A 15,093-nucleotide genomic window follows, 5' to 3' on the forward strand; every position below is an offset into this window, starting at 1 on the left:
GCTTGTCTATGCCACAGGCGCTGTAGCTATGTTGCTGTAGCACCACACGATGAAGCTTGAACTCCGTGAGACGTCAGACTTCGTGACATCAGAGCAGTTATAGCCGCTTATGCCGCCCGTACGAATGCAAGAGACCAAATCAAATACCTATGCGTTATTTATGGCATTTTAAAACCCGTCTCATGATTTTTAAATCAATCTCATGATTTTTAAACCCACCTCACAATCGGCGGGCTGATTTCACGATTGTGAAAGCGATCTCATGGTTTCCAAAGCAGTCTACTGGCTTTCAAGCTGATCCCATCATTCTAAACCAAATCTCATGATTTTTAAAGTCAACCTCTCGATTTTTGAAGCAATCCTGTGAATTTCATGAATTTTGATTCACGACTGCTAAGCCAATCTCTCCATTTTAAACCAATCTCATGATTATTAAAGCAATCTCACAGTCTTCACACTGATTCATGCCTTTTAAACCAGTCACACATTTCTAACCCAACCTCAGGAATTTGTCAGGCCTGGCTCATAACCATTGGCTGCTTTGGGCTACGGCTCCCCCATCCCATTCGCACCCAGGCCAGCTCCCCCCACCCCATTCAGCACCCCCCGGGTGCCGCAGCGAGATGAGGAGAGGCGTGGCTGGGGCGTGTGTTTGGTGGGTAATTGTGGCAGGCGTGACGTGCTGTGATCTCTCAGTCCGATCTGGCGAGCCTCCTCCTTATGGTGCTCCTCACCCACTGGGCAGCTTTGCAGACATTGGCGTAGACCCCAGGCTGTCCCGGCAGGGCACAGACAGACTTCCCCCAGGAGACCACGCCCTGCAGCTGCCCATTGCAGACCAGTGGGCCTCCTGAATCACCCTGCAGTGAGAGACAACACGGAGCAATCAGCAAACACAGCTATGCCCCACATGTGCACACACAGAGCAGGGCTCATCCTCTCCAGCAGGGGGCGTCAGCGACACACACACACACACACACACACACATACTCACACACACACACACGTGCACACAGCAGGGCTCATCACCTCCAGCATGGGGCAACAGGGACACACCCATAAACACACAACACACACACACACATACAGGGTTCATCCCCTCCAGCAGGGGGCATCAGGGACACACACACACAAACACACACACACACACATCACCCACAGGAAGGGTTTAAAGAGCAGAAATGGGTTCAGGTGGTCCGGACTTCCTACACCTGAGCTGGGGATCAGGCCCAGAGGTGCTAGAACTAGAGGTGCTGGGCGTGCGGCATCACCCCCTGGCTTGAAGTGGTTTCCATCATGTACAGGGTTTACAGTTTTGTACAATGGCTCTCAGCCCCCCACTATAGAAACTGTTTCAGCACCTTTGTCAGGCCCAGAAGCTGGATGAAGCCCAGCACTTAGGGCTCGGTGCGGCCAGAGGGCAAATCGGCTGCTCTTCCATGGCTGGCTGGGGCCAGGGGCTGAGTGACGACGGCCCCTCAGTAGCAGGCTGAGAAGGCTTAGGAGGTTGTGGGGATAAAGAGTATTGAGCTGTGTGAGCGCCGACACCTGGCACCTACCCCGCTCTCCGGGATGCCCCCTTACCTGGCATGTACCTATGCCGCCCTGTTCCACGCCAGCACACAGCATATTCTCCGTGATCTTGCCCCAGTAACTTTCCTGGCAGCTGTCCTGGCTGACGCTATAGACATCTGCACACTGCATGATGGCTGGGAACCGCTCTGGGCAATGACAGAAAAACAAGAGATCATGAGTGGGGAACAAGGTGCAAGACAAGAAAACTTGGTGTAAGACCCTCAACTGGTGTAAACTGGCACAGATCCACTGACTCCAATGGAGGTATGGCTAATTGATCCCAGCTGGGATCTGGCCCCATTTACTCCAATGGAGCTACGGCCAATTGACCTCAGCTGGGATCTGGCCCCATTGACTCCAATGGAGCTACGGCCAATTGACCCCAGCTGGGATCTGGCCCCATCGATTCCAATGGAGCTACGGCCCATTGACCCCAGCTGGGATCTGGCCCCATTGACTCCAATGGAGCTACGGCCCATTGACCCCAGCTGGGATCTGGCCCCATTGACTCCAATGGAGCTACGGCCCATTGACCCCAGCTGGGATCTGGCCCCATTGACCCCAGCTGGGATCTGGCCCCACTGACTCCAATGGAGCTACGGCCCATTGACCCCAGCTGGGATCTGGCCACATTTATATTCCAAAAAAGGAAATTTTTGAGGAGCAGAAAACCCAGAAAAAAGCCCTCCTTTCAGGTCAAACAAATTGTTTCATTTAGATCCAGTATTTTATGTGATCTTATCATATTTCATTGTGATTTGAAGCACGTCTGTAACGTTTTAAACTTGTTTTGAAAACAAAAGGGAAGGAAATTTCAAAAGGAAACATTTCAAATAGAACAAAAATCAAGCCATTGTGTCCCAGTGTTTTCAAAATGCAAAGTTTTCACTTTTTTCTGAATATTTTTTTCTGAAATGAATGAAAACTCTCTTAATTTGTGGGACACTTTGGTGTTGTCGCAGCTGCGTTTTTCATTACAAATTGTTTTGGTTGAAAAATTTCCCCCAGGGAAGCCAAAGACCCTTGTCAGCCCGTTAACAAGGTCTCCTTAAAGAGCTTCCACCCCCTCCCAAAGCTGAGTCCAAGCTCAACCCCTACCCTCTACACCCAGCACCCCATACTTTGGGGGGTCTTGGTGGTGCCCCATCCCGACACACTGCATCGTGTTCCAGGAGAGGGACAACGGGTAGCCAGGTTGATTGTGTTCACGTAGTTGTTGAGTTGAGCGGGCTCATCCAACTCCAGAAGCATGAAGTCGTTGTCACGAGGACAAAGGTTATACCAGGGGTGCACGAAGAAGTTGCGGATTCTTCGTATCTGTTCTGTGCCTTCCTTCGCCCAGAGATTATAATCCCCCAGATGCACCTGCACGTTGCTGCATGAGAGAGGACAAAGGAAGAGATCAATGGGCGGCTATTCAAAGGCCATAGCAGATAAGCAACTACAGTTGGGCCTTGTCATGAACATACAACTAAGGGTAGCATAAAATCCCTCCTGTACCTGTAATGGGTTAAGAAGCTCAAATAACCGGTTGGCACCTGACCAAAAGGACCAATAAGGGGAGAAGATACTTTCAAATCTGTGGGGGAAGGTTTTTGCTTTGTGCTCTTGGTGTTGTTCTCTCGGAGGCAAAGAGAGAGACCAAGCAAGTAATCCGGCTCCTACTGAAATGATACATCTAATATTACAGAAATAGTAAGTAATAGCAAGGAAATGCGTTAGATTATCTTTTGTTTTAGCTTGTGAATTTTCCCTATGCTAAGAGGGAGGTTTATTCCTGGTTTTTTGTAACTTTAAAGTTTTGCCTAGAGGAGACTCCTCTGTATTTTAAAGCTTATTACCCTGTAAAATTACCTTCCATTCTGATTTTACAGAGGTGCTTCTTTTACTTTTTTCTTTATGATAAAGTTCTGTTTTTAAGAATCTGATTGGGTTTTTAGTGTCCTAAAAACCCAAGAGTCTGGTCTGTGCTCACCTTGGTTACCTATTTGGTTGGTATATTATTCTCCAGCCTCCCCAGGAAAGGGGGTGAAGGGGCTTGGGGGGATATTTTGGGGGAAACAGGAACTCCAAGTGGTCCTTTTCCTGTCTAACTCACTTGGTGGTGGCAGCGATACCATCCCAGGGCAAGGAAATTGTGCCTTGGGAAGTTTTTAACCTAAGCTGGTGGAATATAAACATAAACAATTTCATGCGGGTCCCCACATCTGTACCCCAGAGTTCAGAAGGAACCCTGACAGGCCAATAATGGATTTTTGAAGCTGGAGTAGCCTCTGAGACCTCGTCAACTTAATTCTTCAAGAACTCAGTTCGACTCCAATCTCGTCCTTTCTCGTGTTTTTCTTGGCATACTCTTAGACTGCTCAAAATTGGTCAGAGTCACATGTAAGGGGTAGGTATGGAACATGCCACAAAGTACTGGTTACTTTATAAACAAGTTTAACCCTATTCTGACACATACGCCGTTCATTTTACATGAAATCATGCACTTTATGGTTAGTCCAGTTATTTTCAAGCCCAATTCCTGTACATATCACGCTTTGTTCTCATGCCACATGTACACATCATATTTTGTTAATTTTCTCTCTGTCTGCATAGCCACCTTCCACACATTCTGAGCCATTGTTGCTCACACTACTGTTTCTTGCACCTTGTTTTACACACTGGATGAATACTGGTGAAATTGCCCCAAATTTGTGGGATAGTTTAATAATAATAATTAATGGAGATATCCCATCTCCTAGAACTGGAAGGGACCTTGAAAGGTCATTGAGTCCAGCCCCCTGCCTTCACTAGCAGGACCAAGTACTGATTTTGCCCCAGATCCCCAAGTGGCCCCCTCAAGGATTGAACTCACAACCCTGGGTTTAGCAGGCCAATGCTCAAACCACTGAGCTATCCCTCCCCCCACATAAGTTTGGTGTTATGAAAGCTGCAGTTTTCACCAAAATTCATGAATTCCTTGTCCTTGGCTTTTGGGTAGGGGGACCAGACATCCCAATATCAGGATTGTCCCAATATTAGGGTTTAGTCTTATATATGCCACCATACTCCACTCAGTGAAAAAAAGTGTTCCAGTTTTTCACACTTGCTATCTGCTCACCCTACTTTTGGGACCCACTTAACACGGTTATTTTTACTTTTGCCTTGTCCTGGGTTACTGCGGCTCGCTCATGCCAAGTTAAACCAACGTGCGGGAGCACTGAGAATTGCAGAGTAAACCTGGGTCAAAGAGTTTTGAAATTTCCACCGAATCGAAAAGTTGAGGGAGAAAAGTTCAGCTCAGTCATCGCGAAACGTTTCTGAAAATCAACTAACAGGGCAGTTTGAAAGAAAAAGTCTTGAATGTCGACATGAGACATTGTGATTTTTAATGTATTATGTATACCTTTTAATTCGTTTTTCCAAATAAAACAAAGATACCAGCTTCATCCTAACAGACAAAGAGAGTTAGGACAAAAGGAGGGGCAGGGAAGGACACATCTATCTGCAGGCCCTGCAGTAATTACAGAGCTCTAAAAAGGCAGCCTGGATTGGTTCCAATTTTTCTGGCACTTCCCTTCTGCGGAATGCCAGGTGTTCGTTTCAGGGCTTAAATTCTCATCGAGTATTTCCCGGAGCTCCCCACATCCCTCCTCCATTCTGGCTCCAGGCTTCAGCTGCTGAGCAGGGGGACTTGGGGCTTCAGCCCTACAGGAGGTGCCAGGACTCAGGGCTTCAGCCGTAGGGCCCCACTGATGCCCTAAAACCAGCAGGGGGCAGCAGGTTGGAGTCAAGAGAAAATATTTCTTGGAGCTCTGCTCCATTCTATCAGCTCCTAGAGCACCTGCACATGAACTGCCTGTGGGATGCTAAAGGGGCTGATGCTGGCGAGCCCGGAGGTGAGTTTCCCTCTGCACACACCGCAGGGGAGGCCAATACTGCCATGCCGAGGCACATCTGTACAAGGATGCTGGAAAACCACAGCGGGTGCAGAGAAGAACCACAAAAATGATTTGAGGGCTGGAAAAAATGGAAGAGGATGGGGCTGGGAATTCGGGGGTGCAGAGGGAGACCTGGGCATAGATGGGGGACACCAAGGGAGAAGATAAGGACTGGGGACGTGGGTTATTCCCATGCATCTCCCTCTCTCCCTCCACCCCCGCACTGACTTACCTGATCCGTCTGCTGCAGTGTGCAGCAGTTAGCACCCACTTCGGGGCTATCAGGCTCCCGCCACAGTAGATGCGGCCGTTCCTCAGGAGAGCCACCTGGTAGGGCCGCGAGCCGAAGAGGCAATTTCTCCCCCCAATGACCCGGATTCCCTCTGTGTCTGAGGCTGCAATGGAGAGTGGCAAACATCAGCTGGAAGCAAGGCAGGGGGAGGGGCAAGCATTAGTTACGTCTGTTCGGATTGGCCGGTGGCAGGATGACCATGAGCTACTGCTCTCACGTGGCCATGCAAAAGCAGAAGGCGGTCTGAGGTTGTACCAGGCGAGGTATTTCCAGTAGGGATAGGGAGGCATTAATGCTACTGGGAAAACCTCCAGTTCCTGTCACCTGTGTTCCAGAAAGAGGAATTCCAATTGGAACTCATGTAGAGAAGGGGGCTAGGATGATCAGGGGAATGAAGGGCAAATTTTACAAGGGGAGACAGAAAGAGCTTGGCTGGTTTAACCTAAAAGGAAGGCCGAGAGGGCATCTGATTGTTCTCTCTAAATGCGAGGGGGGGGGGGAGGGAGGAGGGGAGAAATACTGGTGAGTGAGAAGAGCTAGAGACCAGCGTTGGCACAAGAACAAATAATGTGGCTGTGGATAAATCTAGGCTGAGACTTAGAAGAAGGTTACTAACCATCGGAGGAGAGAGGTTGTGGATCAGGAGCAGGTGGGCAAAAAAACCTCATTAGTTTGAAGATGGAGCTCGATACGTTTCTATGACTGAGTTGCCCATGGTAGCAGGGACTGAACATGATGCCCCAGGAGGCCCCTTCCAGCCCTATGATCTTACGTTCATCTCTTCTAACAGGGATCAGGGCTGGAACCAGGAAGGATGCAGGTTTTCTATGTTGCAGGAAATCCCAGAATTTCAATTTTTTCCCCGTGTTCTGTTATGGAGCGGAAACAATCCCCCCTCCCCCCCACACACACCCCTTGCAAATTTCCCATGAAAAATTTTTTGGGGGGGGAAATCCATTTCAGGTTGATCAGAAGAACTTTTTGCTTTTGACAAAATCATAGCGTCATAGATATATGGGGCTGGAAGAGACCTCAGGAGGTCGTCAAGTCCAGCCCCCTGTGCTGAGGCAGGACCCCCAAAAAATCTAGACCATCCCTGACAGGTGTTTGTCCAACCTGGTCTTAAAAACCTTCAATGACGGGGCTTCCACAAGCTGCCTTGGAAGCTGATGCCAGAGTTTAACTATCCCGAGAGTTAGAAAGTTTTCCCTAATATCTACCCTAAATCTGCCTTGTTGCAGATTAACCCATTGCTTCTTGTCCTATCTTCAGCGGACATGGGGAACAATTGATTACCGGCCTCTTTATAACAGCCCTGAACGTGTGTGAAGACTGTTCTCAGGTTCCCTGTCAGTCGTCTTTTCTCAAGACTAAATATGCCTAGTTGTTTTAACCTTTCCTCACAAGGCAGGTTTTCTAAACCTCTGATCATTTTTGTTGGTCTCCTCTGGACTGTTTCCAACTGGACACAATTCTGCAGCCGAGGTCTCACCGTGCTGAGTAGAGCGGGACAATTACCTCCTGTTTCTTTCATATGACACTCCTGTTAATACACCCTAGGATGATATTAGCCTTGTTCAGATCTGCATCACAGTGTTGGCTCATATTCCATTTGGGATCCATTATCATCCCCAGATCCTTTTCAGCACTGCTGCCCCCTAGCCAGTTATTCCCCATTTTGTAGTTGTGCATTTGATTTTTCCTTCTGAAGTGAAGTACTTTGCAGTTGTCTTTACAGAATTTCATCTTGATGAGTTCAGACCAATTCTCTAATTTGTTGAGGTCATTTTGAAATCTAATTCTGTCCTCCAAAGTGCTTGCAGCCCCACCCAGCTTGGTGTCAGCCACACATTTTATCAGCGTACTCTCCACTCCATTATCCAAGTCATTAATGAAAATATTGAACAGTACCGGACCCAGGACTGAGCCCTGTGGGACATGGCTAGATACACCCACCCACTTTGGCAGTGAACCATTGATAACTACTCTTTGAGTACGGTCTTTCAGCCAGTTGCCCACCCACCTTCTAGTAATTTCATCTAGACCACCTTTTCCTATTTTGCTTATGAGAATGTCATGGGGGACTGTGTCAAAAACCTTTCTAAAATCAAGATATAGTTCATCCACTGCTTCCCCTCATCTACTAGGCCAGTAACCCTTTTAAAGAAGGAAAATAGGCTGGCTTGGCACAATTTGTTCTTGACAAATCCATGCTGGCTATTTCTATAGCCCTTTTGTCCTCCAGGAGCGTACAAATAGATTAATAATTGGTTGCAGTATCTTTCCAGGCATTGAAGTTAGGCTGCCTGGTCTGTAATTCCCCGGGTCCTCTTTGTTTCTCTTTTTAAAAAGAGGAATTATGTTTGCCCTTCTCCAGTCTCCTGGGACCTCACCTGTCTTCCAGAAGTTCTCAAAGATTATTGATAATGGTTCTGAGATTGCTTCAGTTCGTTCCTTAAGGACCCTAGGACGAATTTCATCAGGCCTTGCTGACTTGAATACATCTAACTTAGCTAAATATTCTTTAACCTGTTCTTTTCTTGTTTTGGCTTGAGTTCATTCCCCCGGTTGTTAATATTAATTGTGTTGACTATCTGGACACCATTAACCTTTTTAGTGAAGACTGAAGCAAAATAGGCATTAAACAGCTCATCCTTCTTGATGTAATCTGTTATTAGCTCTCTTTCCCTGCCAAATAGAGGGCCTCCACTTTCCTTGGTCTTTCTCCTGCTCCTAATGTATTTAAAGAACCTCTTCTTATTGCTTTTTATATCCCTTGCTAACTCATTTTGTGCCTTAGGCTTGGTCCACACTGGGGCGGGGGATCGATCTAGGAAATGCAACTTCAGCTACGAGAATAGCGTAGCTGAAGTCGACGTTTCCTAGATCGAACTAAGTTTACTTACTGCGGGTCCACGCGGCGCAGGCAAGCTCCCCCGTCGACAGCGCTTCCTCCTCTCGGCGAGCAGGAGTTCCGCAGTCGACGGGGGAGCGCTTCTGGGATCGATTTATCGTGTCCAGATGAGACGCGATAAATCGATCCCAGAAGATCGATCTCTACCCGCCAAATCAGGCGGGTAGTGTGGACCTAGCCTTAGATCTTCTGATTTTGTCCCTTCATGCTTGTGGCTATTCTTTTGTCCTCCTCCTTATAAATTTGTCCAGATTTCCACTTTTTGATTTTCAGGTCCTTAAATTGCTCCTGATGGAGCCCTATTGGCCTCTTCCTATTCTTCCTATCATTCTTTCTCATCCAGATAATTTGCAGTTGTGTCTTCAATATTGTCTCCTTGAGAAACTGCCAGCTCTCCTGAACTCCTTCTTCCCTTAGATTTTCTTCCCAGGGGATTTTCCCATGCCTCTGTGTCCTTAATGAATAAACTTTAAGATCCTGTTTTTTCCCCCCTGAAGATAAATGGAAGCTTAACACACTTCCCTTTGAAGAGAACATTATCCACCACTGCAGGATTCTACAGCATAGTGTTTAGGCATGAAATGCATTTCCGATCCAGGATGTAGAGCATGTATCATTGACTCCAGTATCTCTTCCTCTGCGGTTGCATCTGCTCATATGTCCCATATGCGAGACGACACACCATCTGAGTAGGTTGATATGGAGGTCAAACCTTGCAGCTAGTTTCAGGAGCCTGGTCTTGATGGATCTCATTTCAGATCTTGGACAAAGCATCATCATCCCACAATTATTTGACTTCCTGAAGCAAATTCAGTGGTGGCATCATAATTCTGAAGCGTGAGGGCTGGGATTTGAGATGGCACTCAGCTTTTAAATGGGTTATTTTGATCATGAATGATCTATAGACACGGTGGGAGACGCTTCAAGACCAAGAAAAATGTCCCAGACTTTCCTTCTCAAGGGGTGTGCGTTTGTAGTCTGCATTTGTGAAGAATCTGGATGCTAATGCTACAGACCCCCAGCTGCAGTCTTTGCCCCTAGCCCATCTTGCAAATTTTTGCACAGAAAAGCAGAATATTTACTCGTGGGGGAATCCTCGTCACTGGGCGCGAGCAGAATTCATGTGCCACACATAATTTTTTTCTGCAGAAAATATCTTCTGCCAGAAAGTTGCTGCAGTTCTGCCTTTTGCCCACCAAGAGCCGCTGTGGCGCTAGAGCAGAGCAGCTACTCCTGAGTAAGCCCCAGCTGCGACAGGGAAGGGAAGAGGTTGCTTTCTTCACAGCACCGGTGGGACCAGGTCAGGAGAGAGGAGATATGGGGGGAAAGACTGGGTGGACACATGGGGCTGCTGCGGGGAGGGGTCACAGACTGGAGTTCATAAGGGCTATTGGGGCAGGACAGTCTGGGGCAGGGCTGAATGGGATTGGAGGTGCAGGGCCACATGGGGGAAGAGGGGTGGCTGAGTGGGGGCACAGGGACACATGGGGACAGGAGGAAGGAGGCTCAGGGACACATAGGGAAGGGGGAGGGGGCTGCTGAGGGGACAGATGGGGGCACAGGGAAACATGGACATGGGGGAGGGGAGTCAGGGACATATGGGGGTGGCTGAGTGGGATGCAGGGCCACCTGGGGATAGGGGCGTGGGTGTCTGAGTGGGGGTAGAAGGACACATGGGGACAGGGTCAGATGTGCCTGAACGAATGGGAGAGGCTAGGGGTCAGTCAGGGTCTGTCTGGGGGTGGCTCCCTAACAATCCGTCCTTGTGCCCCCAAAAAACCTGTTCCATATTTCTCTCACCCACACCCAGAAACCATACAGGTTCATTTGCAGGCTCCTTCCCTCTCCGTCAGTTCCTCCATTACCCCTGACTCCCCCAAGCCTTTGCACTGCACCCCAGAGTAGCCCAGTGGTTAGGGTATGTACCTGGGATGTAGGAAACCCAGGTTCAAGTCTCTGCTCTGTCTGGTTCAGGCCAGGTCTCTCTCTTTCTAGGGGGGGGGAGGGATAGCTCAGTGGTTTGAGCAGTGGCCTGCTAAATCCAGGCTTGTGAGTTCAATCCTTGAGGGGGCCATTTAGGGAACTGGGGTAAAAATCTGTCTGGGGATTGGTCCTGCTCTGAGCAGGGGGTTGGACTAGATGAACTCCTGAGGTCCCTTCCAACCCTGACATTCTATGAGGGGGGCAGAAAATATGGTTCTGTATTGTAGTTTAAATGAACTACTCAAAGATCTGTATTTATATGCCTCAGAAGGAATCTATTTGACAAAAAAACATGTCCTGAATTTTTTTCGTTTTCCGTTTTGTTACAGACATACTTGCTGACAGGTATTTTGAAATAAATTACCAAAATAATTGAAACGGATGTGATTATATTGTGTTATTTTGACAAATAAAATATGCAGAATTTTAAAATATCGTGTGCAGAATTTTTAATTTTTGGTGCAGAATTTTTATATTTGTTTTTGGTGCAGAATTCCCCCAGGAGTAAATACTGTAGCTGATAAACATCGGCCAACTCTTTTCAGTTCAGATTCATCCTCCATGGCCCATTTCCCTTCAACATCCAGCAGCAATATTATCCCAAGGGTTGTGTTATCAGAGATGTTATCAATCAATTTTCCCCAAGACATTTGGCATATCTAGTGCACGTCACACTACCACAGGGTTTCTATCATAGAATCATAGAATATCAGGGTTGGAAGGGGCCTCAGGAGGTCATCTAGTCCAATCCCCTGCTCAAAGCAGGATCTAATCCCAACTAAATCATCCCAGCCAGGGCTTTGTCAAGCCTGACCTTAAAAACCTCTAAGGAAGGAGATTCCACCACCTCCCTAGGTAACCCATTCCAGTGCTTCACCACCCTCCTAATGAAAAAGTTTTCCCTAATATCCAATCTAAACCTCCTCCACTGCAACTTGAGACCATTACTCCTTGTTCTGTCATCTGGTACCACTGAGAACAGTCTAGATCCATCCTCTTTGGAACCCCCTTTCAGGTAGTTGAAAGCAGCTATCAAATCCCCCCTCATTCTTCTCTTCTGCAGACTAAACAATCCCAGTTCCCTCAGCCTCTCCTCATAACTCATGTGCTCCAGACCCCAATCATTTTTGTTGCCCTCCGCTGGACTCTTTCCAATTTTTCCACATCCTTCTTGTAGTGTGGGGCCCAAAACTGGACACAGTACTCCAGATGAGGCCTCACCAATGTCGAATAGAGGGGAACGATCACGTCCCTCGATCTGCTGGCAATGCCCCTACTTATACAGCCCAAAATGCCGTTAGCCTTCTTGGCAACAAGGGCACACTGTTGACTCATATCCAGCTTCTCGTCCACCGTAACCCCTAGGTCCTTTTCTGCAGAACTGCTGCCTAGCCACTCGGTCCCTAGTCTGTAACAGTGAATGGGATTCTTCCATCCTAAGTGCAGGACTCTGCACTTGTCCTTGTTGAACCTCATCAGGTTTCTTTTGGCCCAATCCTCTAATAGCTACACCACAGGTATAAGCTCAGGGGTACAGCTGGTTGGAAAATTTCCAATGAAACAGTTTTCCTTCTGAAAATGACATTTTGTCGAAATGGAAACATTTCACAGGGAACGTGTCGATTTCAACAACATTTTGTTTGGAAAGAAATTGAGATGATCAGAGTGGAACGTTTCAATTTTCATTTCAAAATGACTCTCTGTTTCGATATTTTACAATCTTATTGAATGTATTTTAATGCTTTACAAATTAAAAATGGGCATGAACCACCCTGATGGTATCAAAATGAAACATTTCCACTGATGAGAAACAAAGATTTCTTTCTGGGAATATTTAAACTTGCTGGAAATTTCAAAACTCGCCGGGGTGGTTCAATTTTGGAATGAAAATAAAATTTGAAATCACAGAATGTATTACACAAGATTCCAGTTCCTGCCCAACTGCCCTCATGAATCTGCAGGAGCATGGAGTTTGATCCTTTCATTCAGAGAGGAAAGACTCATGGTTTTACACATGGAGGTCTTGGGTCCTATTCCTGCAGACTAGCTGGCTGGGGCATCATCAACAGGGATGGATAGAAACATCCCAAACCCAAAATAGTTTTATTTGAAATACTGTTGGCACCCTTCTGCGGTATTGCAGTTTGGGTGCCCCATATTCCTTTATAGGCCATGCTCCACAGTGGGACTACATTTCCCATGATGCATCACAACCAGGGACTCCCATAATGCCATCAACTCCCCTCACCATATCATGGGAGTTGTAGTCTCACCACAGAAATTGGCCATTGGAGGAGGACGGGGGCCTCAAGCCCACATACTACAACTCCCATGAAGCATTGTGTCAGCTTTTCCAGATCAAAATGTTGCAAATTTCTTTTTTTTTTCTGAAAAGTCGATTTTTTTTTTTTGTGGGGAGAAGTGGAAATAATTTGTTTTTTGGATTGGACAGTCGCAGGCTAGCTGGTATTCTACAATAATGATTTTCACACTTTCCTTGAGCTGAATATTTGGGGAGGCAGAATTTACATGTAAAACCAACTTGCTCTGGCAGGGATTATAAACTATTGTAGGTAGTGTTGGTAATAACACCTAGAGTCAAGGTTACCTAACACTTTCCTTGATCAAACCCTGTTTTCAGTGTCTGAAAGCTTCGCCAAACTTTAACTCTTCAGGCTGAGATTTTCCACACTTGCTCTCTGAACGTGCTTTGGAAAGACCCAGTTCAGCCATTTCCAAGAATGAGGTTCGGGAATGATAGGTCATTTTTGCAATGTTCAAACAATTCTCCTACCACTTTTTGAAGTGCTCTAGTGCCTTGGTAGCAGGGACTTGAAATTTTGCAAAGGAATAGCCCTGGGGTCAGGGATGTGCCTTTTGCGGTTCTCATGAAAATTCCCCCAGACTTGGTTAAATTATAAACCTCTGGAAATCACAATTTACAATTGCTCAGGAGAGCAGGAGCTTGGTCAGTGACTGGTGTTTCTAGGCTTTACCGCAATACAAATAATAAAAACTATCAAACTTTTTCGTATGGAACGTTTTCCCATCAGAAAATGGCATTTTGTCAAAATTTAAAATTTCCACAGAAATGTGTTGATTGTGATGCAAATTCATTTTTAAAAAAGATCGAAATGAAGCGGTCTCCTCTATGGGCTGGGCTCCACAATCAAACTACATTTCCCATGATGCTCACAGCCAGGGACTCCCATGATGCAGTAACTTCTCCTCACCAAAAGGTGCATGGTGCTTCATGAGATAGGCAGTCTGACCAGAGCATTCGACATTATCGGAAAGGGCCATTTTGATTTGTTTTTTTTTTTTAAATAATTTTTTTGTTTTCTCTTTTTGCTTAAAAGAATTAACATTGGATTAGAAAAGATGCTCTCTAAAAGTTATATATTTTATATATGTTTTAAACTCAAAGACATTGAAATCTCAGTGAAGCAGATTTATTTCCTCCCTCCCCCCCAAACATTTCATTTTGTGGGAAATTTCAAAATTCATAGAATCATAGGATATCCGGGTTGGAAGAGACCTCAGGAGGTCATCTAGTCCAACCCCCTGCTCAAAGCAGGACCTAATCCCCAACTAAATCATCCCAGCCAGGGCTTTGTCAAGCCTGACCTTAAAAACATCTAAGAATGGAGATTCCACCACCTCCCTAGGTAACCCATTCCAGTGCTTCACCAACCACCCTTTCCTTCTGTCCTGATTCGGGACGCAAACAGATTGTGAAATCATGGCTCCCTTCTTGCTCTACAAACAATAACGAATAATCAGAGATGAGGCCTGAATGCATTAATTCCCTTTTGCAATTTGTGAAATCGATAATGGGACTGCTGGGAACTTTGCTCTTCCTGAGCAGGAACCTGTCTTAAGCAACGTCTCTGAGACATTCCTGGAAGGGCCTGTGGGGAAACTGCAGAACCTTCTCACCCAACCCAACTTTGGCTTCTCGCTTGACTCTTTTCCGTACCTGCGGCTGCCCCGACTACCAGCATCGCAATGATCAGCAGCTCCATGGCGGTTGTGGTGATGGATACGGTCGGTGGCTTTACTGCAGGGAAAGAGATTGAAAGGGAATCATTGGCCACGTCTTGAGGAGGACGGATGCCTTGCGGGGAAGGTGCACGCTTAGGATTCAGGAAAGCCAGGCTTGAGTTCCTGTTCTTCCACAGGCTCCTTTGAGCAAGTGGTTTCTCTGCACCTCGGCTGCCCTGCCTGTAGCAGGAGATGACAGCACTGCCCGACATGGGGAGGGGAAACGCACTGTGATCGTCTGTTGGCAACGGGGGCCCAGTGTCCCCCGATTCAGCTCCATCTTCCACTTCCGCCCGGTCCCAGTCGCCCCCAGGGCATGCTCCATGAAAAGATCTGATCTGTTGGCGGGGATGGGGAGAGAA

General features: G+C 46.9%; 1 protein-coding gene across 1 annotated transcript; it reads right to left on the reverse strand.

Moving 5' to 3' along the window:
* Positions 1 to 692: 692 nt before the first annotated feature.
* On the reverse strand, positions 693 to 14,712 carry LOC135892210 (trypsin-3-like). Its single transcript, XM_065419919.1, has 5 exons — positions 14,667 to 14,712; positions 5,731 to 5,893; positions 2,697 to 2,950; positions 1,585 to 1,721; positions 693 to 860 (listed from the first exon to the last, which is right to left on the reverse strand). Exons 1-5 carry the CDS (start codon positions 14,710 to 14,712, stop codon positions 693 to 695), a joined length of 768 nt encoding a protein of 255 aa, XP_065275991.1.
* Positions 14,713 to 15,093: the final 381 nt, after the last annotated feature.

The sequence above is a fragment of the Emys orbicularis genome, chromosome 20 (assembly GCF_028017835.1).
Source record: "Emys orbicularis isolate rEmyOrb1 chromosome 20, rEmyOrb1.hap1, whole genome shotgun sequence".
In the NCBI taxonomy this organism is placed as follows: domain Eukaryota; kingdom Metazoa; phylum Chordata; order Testudines; family Emydidae; genus Emys; species Emys orbicularis.